This window comes from Gavialis gangeticus, unplaced genomic scaffold (genome assembly GCF_001723915.1).
Source record: "Gavialis gangeticus isolate Ggan-Ray unplaced genomic scaffold, GavGan_comp1, whole genome shotgun sequence".
Classification (NCBI taxonomy): domain Eukaryota; kingdom Metazoa; phylum Chordata; order Crocodylia; family Gavialidae; genus Gavialis; species Gavialis gangeticus.
The window spans coordinates 83,004,638-83,012,686 of record NW_017729022.1 but is presented as its reverse complement, the minus strand read 5'-3'; the positions used below and the strand labels follow the sequence as shown (position 1 = coordinate 83,012,686).

Genomic DNA, 8,049 nt, shown 5'->3' with positions numbered 1-8,049 from the left:
AAATTTGGTTGTTGGTAAAAACAAACAAAACAAAGCATTTTCTTAAGTTGGCAACCCTACTTGACTTCAGCAATGCATGCTGACCCCACCCAGGGGCCTCTTACCCCCACACCATGGTACTACCAATTGCACCCTGCTGCCCCCTCAGCTCACCCTCTCAACCTTACTGCTGCCACCCCATTTTCCTCATCCCAGCACAGACCCCCACAAAAATATCACTGTCTGTCTACCTGCCACCCAGCAGTGTTACAGGTAGATGGAAGGCAGCACCATCGGCACAGGGCTGGGAGTAGTGGGGGAAGGAGCCACAAAGCCCTAAGAACAGCTCCTGCTCAGGCACCAGGTTGGTACTGCTTTGTTCTGGGCTTCAGTAATACATTCAGCTTGCTTTCTGACCACAGAGCTTCAGTCAGCTCCATGCTTTTACGGAGCTGTTTTTGCTTCATGACTTATGGATGGCACAGTTTTTCTTATAAAATTTACAGACAGATGTTTTTAGCCTGGTTATTTATGGAGTGTCCGAAAATTTAGACAGCTGGCAACTCACTTGGTTGGCCACAGACTTCCCAGACAAATAAAAAATGTATGGCTTGTGTGTCAGGTCTTCCTCTGTAAAGTATCTGTTCTTTCCTGCTGGAGAGAGGTATGGTCCACCAGTGACCTATGAGGTGCCATGGCACCTGGTGATGGTGGACACCTATGTATCTAGACAGCTTGCCTTGATTTCAATGTTTGTCTCCTTGCCTTCCTCCCTGCATCTCACCTCCCTTCTCTTCTACAGTGGTCTATGGCTAAAGTAATCTTCCTCTTTTTCTGCTTCAGCAGTTATTTGATTTTTCTTCTGTTGTCTCCAGGGTTCCCTATTTCTTTTCACGTTATGTTCAAATTCTTTGTCTTTGTCTCTAAGACTCTGAATCAGTTCAGCCTCAGCGGTAACTCTTTCTTTCTTCCTTATTTTCCTTCTCATTCTCTTCATTTCTACTGGTCCCAGGTTCCCCCTTCATTCATGTTTCCCTTATATATGTGCCTTCCTCTCTTAATGCACTAGTCTCCCCTTTGTCTTTTCCTTCTCCTTTAAAGTCTTTCCTAAAATTCTGTTCTTCCCTGACTTCACTACTTGTTTTCCTCACAAACAGTGTCCGAGCTTTCCCGTATATGCTTTGATGTTTTGCATATCATTTTAGTTTGTCTCCCCTGATTTGCTCTTTGGAGAAGAGACATGTCTGATTCCAGGTGTTGGTGCTCCCTGTCCCAACCCTACCCACTACATGATAATATCTGTGAAATCCTACCACAAAAAGTTGTAGCACACTTAGGTTCATTTATGGGGGAGAAGTGGGGTGGATGTAGCTTCCTCTGAAGTATGTGGAAGCTGGCCACTGCTGCAGACTGGATAAGAAATTAGGGAGCCTGATATTTTTTTTTCCTTTCACAGTGACAGTTCCTCATGCCAATTTGTATGGAAGAATGGATTTATGGTTAAGACACGGTACTTAGAGACAAGAGACTTGTTTTTAATTTCTGACTATGACATAGCTGATGTGTGGTCTCAGATCAGTCACATCATCTCTGTATGGCTCACTTTGCTTATGTATAAATGGGGAATAATGATACGCAGCTCAGGGTGTCATATAAAGCTGAAACATTTCCTATTCACAGAGCGTGCTGAGACCCTGGGATGAAAGGTGCTGCTGATGTTTAAAGTGCCATTATTAGCATTAGAGTATAGTTCAGTATGATATCTAGCACAGCAGAGGTAGACATATAGTGTTATCCAGTGGGACATTCATAAAGGGCTAAATGAACCTAAGAAGCCTACTGCGATGCCCTCAGGAAATTAAAAACCATGCGCTATGCCGGCTTATGCTCGAATGCCCCATGCTGCTAGTTTGTTCAGGCTGGTCATCACAATCTGCAATCTCCTTTATTCCATCTCTGGTCTGCCTGCCGATGGGCTTAATTGTCTCTGAAGCCTACAACAATGAGCAGCCATGAAGGCTGCTGACATCTGAAAAGGAGCAGGTAAACTGACGCACAAAAATGTCATTTGAAGTCAATGTAAAGCACCGGGGAAGAATCAAATGGCATCTGATTCGGACCAGGGCAGGCAAAGCCTTCCTCCTGCCTTGACTGAGGGTCTCCAAACCTGAGCAGACAGTGGGTGGCACTCCAATTACAGAGTCCTGCATGTACAACGTTCAAAGCACGGTTGTGTGGGCAGCGTCCATTACACACTGGCAAATTGAAGTGAATGGAAATATTGTCCTTTCACTTATTGTTGTCACATTGTATCAGGCCATGGCTGATTTAATTTAGATTGTTATTGGGCAAATAGTTAGGGTGATATACAGCCGCTGTGCAGTGGCGCTCAGCACAAGTCCTATAATCTACATGAGGCCTGAGGCCTAGATGGGGGGTGTTGCATTCAAGTGGTGTATTAGCTTTGTGCTGCAGCCAGGCACAAGGCTCATTTTCTCTCCCGATGAATAATGTTCAAATTCTGCACTGACTTGTAACTGTATGCAGCCTTCCTGATGTAAACAGAGTTGTACAGGCTTTAAATTGGCTCTGAATATAGCTTAGTAGGCAATAGCTTAATTGTCTGGGAGGTTTTGAACTTGAAGACACCTGATGGTGTAAACGCTTCTTTAAATGAGAAGCTTGTCAATGGCATTGCTACTTTGACTTTGCATAAGGTTACAAGCAAAAACATAGGTGATTTTCTAGCTTGGCAATTAGTCACACATCTGCGGCTGCTGTTTTAATGATGAATTATTACTGTTATTGTTATTTGTGCCATATTAGCAGCAAGAGACCCCAAGTAAGTTTGGAGCTCCACTCTTTTAGGTGCTGTACAAACAGTCTTTGCTTCAAAGACTGTATTATCCAAGTAGACCACAGGGAGGAAATGGGAGTCTTATCCTTTCCATTGTACAAATGAGGAATTTGCCCAAAGTCAGACAGGATACCTCTGAGTGTCAGGTCTCTGCACTGCCAATCTAGTGCCATGATCACCAAATCATCCCTCTTTTCCTTGGGTTAATAATTTAAAAAATGAAAAATGACAAGTTTGCTCCTGGTTAGTTGTCTATACGTGCCATACTGCATAGTAACTAATTGTGAGTAAATTTGCTACTTGTATTATTTGTAATTAGAGCAAATTACTGTGCAGTAAGCATCTGCATGTGCAGACACTGATGCTTACTACAGAGTAATTTGCTCTAATCTAAAGTAAAGCATCTCATGTAGACGCACCCTGTGCGTATAGCTACTAGCATCTAGGCTTTGCTGGAAGATGAGCAAATATTAACAGCCTCCAGCATTGGATCTCACCTTCCCCAAAGCTGTTTTGAGGATTTGGACCTGGTTTCTGGCTTGTAGTTGATCCATTGCTAGTTATTATGCTGTAAAGGCTGCTGAACAGACAAAGTCATTTTGATGTCAATGCTTGCAGTGTTTCTTTTGTTTACTTCATGCCAGGATGTTGCTGAATATGAAAGTCTGTGTTTGTGCCAGCTTGCAACTCAGGCTCATGGCCATTGAACTGTCTGCCCAGAGCTCACTGATCCCTGTCTTCCTGCCACCTGCTGCCAATTCATGTTCCTGAGCCATAACTCCATGTATGGGGCTTGAAGCCAGCCTCTCCCAGCAGGGCCCAGCTGCCTATTTGGCTCCCACTGGGCCTCAGCTGCACACCCATTGAGTTAGCAGTCTTGACTGATGTGATGTGTTTCCATAGGGCCATCCCTAGTGGTTTGTGGAGCTCAGTACTGTCAGATATGGGCCCAATTACAAAGATCTAGGATTTCTCAACTGCTAGACTTGACTGCAATACTTTATATCTGAAAATGAAGTAACAGATTTTGAAAATCTACTCATCCAGAATGCGGCAACCCCTAACACTGGTAAGTTGGAACATTTCCCTTCCAAACTCCAGTCATATCCATTTCTCTTGCTGAAGAGTAAGCTAATCTGAGCTCATGGTGTTAATCTTCAGAGCTCAGTAGCTACCTCTTCCACGGCAAGGACTTCCCATGCTTCAGGAGGAATGGAGCTCTCCTCAGTAAACATTAGATCAATGACAGCTGGAGTCTGAGCTTTCTTAACAGCCATCCTATGACTATGGAGCTGCCTTCCTCAATGAAATATGATGACCTCAGATCAAGACACAAGACCCACCTGCATGCCTTAACTTTCCTCTAATAATAACATTGTAGAAAACAAGGAAACTGATGGCTAATGCATACAAACATTCATTTCTGCTTTTGGGCTGTGTGGAGGGGCCAGAAAATCAATAGCCAAAGACCTACCCTGCCTACCATTTTGGCTTGTGTGCAGAAGCTACACTGACAGATGTGATAAAAATATTTGGGTTGATAAGTCAGTGATGGGCACCTTGTGGCTGGTAGGGCAAAAGAGATTAACCATTTATTGGAAAATACATCATATCATAGAATCAATAGTTATATCATATCATATCATATCATAGTTTCATAGTTATGAAAGGATCCTAAGGATCAGCATAAGGATCCTAACTATAATTACAGACAGATCCAGAGAAACTTGGTCTACTATCACATGGGATGGCCTCAGAGGTGAGCACAATACTGCTATTTGATTGCTGAGACTGGAATAGAGTACCAGGGTGGCAAACTGAACCCTGGAATTCATGTAGTAATTGTGAGCTTTCCACGGTGAAGAGGTGGCTGATTTCTGTCTAACCTGGAATGCATTTGCTGCCCCAGTGCAGTAGAAAAACTGGTGGTCATGGAACATTACAGAGCCCTTTGCTAGAAGTTGCTTGTTCTTTCAGGTGCCTTCCTGATCCCCTATTTCCTGACACTGGTGTTTGCTGGGATTCCTCTGTTCCTGCTGGAGACTGCTCTCGGCCAATATACCTCTGTGGGTGGATTGGGTGTCTGGAAATTAGCACCCATGTTTAAAGGTACTGTACTGTAAATCCATGGAGCTGATGTAATTTAACTAGCTTTAGAGATTAACCCCATTACTGTCCTGGATTTGGAAATAAACCCTGTGGGAATGGGACACAGGACTTTGGGAAATGAGTGGTGAGCCAGTGTAGACAGTTATGCCTTCACTAAGGTGTCCAGGCTTCAACAACAATCCTGCTCTTGTTTGAATGACTTTGTTTGTTATAATAACAAAAAACTTACAGGTAACACTGATTTATGGAAGCATCCTGAATCCCAGTGACTGGACTGGGCAACCTAGTTTGTCTGCTCAGTCCAACTCCACAGACTTAATGGTAAGTATGCTTTTTTGTCTTCTCTTCCAGGAGTGGGTCTGGCTGCTGTGGTTCTCTCATTCTGGTTGAATATCTATTATATTGTCATCATTGCTTGGTCACTGTACTATCTCTTCAGCTCTTTCACTGGGGTGAGTTTCAGCCATTTCTGTAAATGCTAACTTGGCCTCTTATAGTGTATTTTCTAACCCTGTTTCTCTGAAGTGGAGTGTAATATATTACTTTTTGCACTACAAAACAGTGGTTTTCAACCTGTGGTCCATACTGTGTCTGCATACTATGTCTAAGGGATCTGTGAAAGATGACTATGATTGATCAAAAGTATGGGAATGCCTACATTTACAATTAAAAGGGGTCTGTACCTCCATTTGAAATTTTTTAGGGGCCCACAAATGAAACATGGTTGAAAACTATTGCTATAAAATATCACAACAGATTGCTTATGGATTGAGTAAAGCAGTTCAGTTAACACTGACCTTGGATTCTTCATCGAGACATTCATAAATAATTACAACAGTGGTTTAGAATTTCTCTATACTGATATTTTTCTTTTAAGCAGAATATTCCCTTTACAAATCTTAGAAATGTGTCCTCTGCAGCCCTGAGTCTTGTAAAAATCATCTAGTCTTTCTATCACATCCCTAGAGTTTCAGACCTTAGTAGTGACAAGTTCCAAACATAGCTTCTTCATATTATCTCATTAAGGTCAGAACCATGTCCCCAGTAATTAGATCTCATTTACGCTGCTCTCAATCTATTGACTGCAATGGGATTTCTCCTCATGTAGGCCTGATTCAATAAAGCACTTAAGCATCTGTTTATGTTAGAAGCATATGTAGAAATGTAAGGATGTGCCCCTAAACAGGACACCGTTTTAAGCATATAAGTTAAAGTCTGTGCTAAGTCTTATTAACTTCAGTGGGGTACTTGCCTAAATCAGGGTCTTATACCATTTAATGTAAGATCAGAATCAAGCCACAAATTCATTTCTTGTCAGCTGATGTTTATTGACCTCTAATGTATGAGAATAAATCTTAGCAATCCACAAACATGAAGACTTGTATTACCATGTTCCTCTGGGATTCCATTTAATTTAGACTTTGCTGCTGAAATGCTATACATGTACCATACTTCAGTCCAGTTTAAGTTTTTTGCTTGAATCCATTTTCAAGCATCTGTGAAAACTTTTGCCAAAATCTTCCTATTGTTTAGCACTCCCAAACCATATGTCTGCAGTACCTAATGCTTTCTAATCACTGGCAATATTGTTGTAGTCTCACAAGCCCAGACAAGTAATTTGTAAAGTTTGTTGTGAGATGGATATGAGATTTCTGAAGAAGATTTTGAAGCAACAAAGAAGAGTCTACCCCTAGAGAATTAACCTGTCCAAGCTTTCATGCAGAACTCATTTTTTCCGGGATAGGACACTGGATGTTTAGTCACTGCTACATATATGTGCAGGCAGTAGCAGGTATGATTAATAAAGCTGATTGTACAGTCTTAATGGATAGTCTCAGCAAATTGATTAATAGATTTCACAGTTACCAAACATACTCTCAGTTTCTTTAAAGAAAGCTGGGCCCAAATCAAAATCCCGGACCGGAGTATTCTCAAAATTTGGGCAAGGAGTTGTTTGATCAGAACCTGAACCCACACCCATGCTTGAATTTTGCAACTCAGCTCGGTCTTCAAAGTTCAGATAAAGGGAAGCAACCTAACCGACACACTCTCTTCATCAGCATTATTTTGCTAGGCCAGATTTCTCCCAGAATCAGCTCCAGCAAAGTGAACAGACTTATACCATGGATCTAGACTTCTAAAGTAGCCATTTGTCATGTACGTAAAAACATGCTTAACATCCCTTAAATTTAAAGGGACTTAAGTGTGTATCTCTGTGTTCTGCTGAATCCAGACCTTAAGACAAGTCTACACAGTAAAATGGACTAAATTGCCTATTCTTATTTAGCTCCTCTATTGAGTATTGTTAGGCCTTGGACACATGTTATTTTTGTAGTGCTAGATGCAGTGTCTGCTGCTGTAGTGCCACAAAAACCAAGTGTCCACATGCTCAGGCTTTTTGTAGTACCACAGAAATGGCAGACCTGGCACCAAAAAGTTTCTGTTTCAGACAGGAACTTCTCTTTAGCATTATTGGGAACTCTTACACCTCCAGCATCCCAGAGTGCTCTGCTCTGCCTCCTTCTCTGGAGTGGGAGAAGGGGAGACTAACTGGCTCCCTGAAAGCCCACATGGCCATTACATGGCCATTACAGCTCTGTTTGCAGCACAGTTGTTACAGACTGAACCCCGCTCCATGAAGCCCCTGGCACGGATCCTTGAGAACTCTTGGCGCTCTGGCGTAGTGCCTGAAGACTGGAAGAAGCCAATGTGGTGTCTATCTTCAAGGAAGGAAAGAAAGTGGATCCGGCAAACCATAGGCCCATCAGCCTGACTTCTATCCCGGGGAAGGTCTTAAAAAAGTTTATTAAAGAGGCCATCCTTAATGGACTGGCCGATGCCAACACCCTGAGGGATAGCCATCATGGGTTTGTTGTGGGTAGGTCTTGCTTGACCAATCTCATTTCCTTCTATGACCAGGTGACGTATCACCTGGACAAGGGGGAAGAGATTGATATCATACATCTTGACTTCAAAAAAGCCTTTGATCTGGTATCCCATGATCACCTCTTGGCAAAACTGGCCAATTGTGGCCTTGGGTCCACCAAGATCCACTGACTGGGAAATTGGTTCTGTGGTCAGATCCAGAGGGTAGTAATTGATGG

General features: G+C 42.6%; 1 protein-coding gene across 1 annotated transcript in view; it reads left to right on the top strand.

The window, feature by feature from the left end:
* The window catches only part of LOC109296213 (sodium- and chloride-dependent GABA transporter 1-like), a 43,916-nt gene that overhangs the window by 6,147 nt on the left and 29,720 nt on the right, over positions 1 to 8,049 (top strand). The window contains exons 2-3 of the mRNA XM_019515503.1: positions 4,814 to 4,945; positions 5,297 to 5,397. Coding sequence (XP_019371048.1) covers positions 4,814 to 4,945; positions 5,297 to 5,397 — 233 coding nt within the window. The remainder of the gene's footprint in view (positions 1 to 4,813; positions 4,946 to 5,296; positions 5,398 to 8,049) is intronic.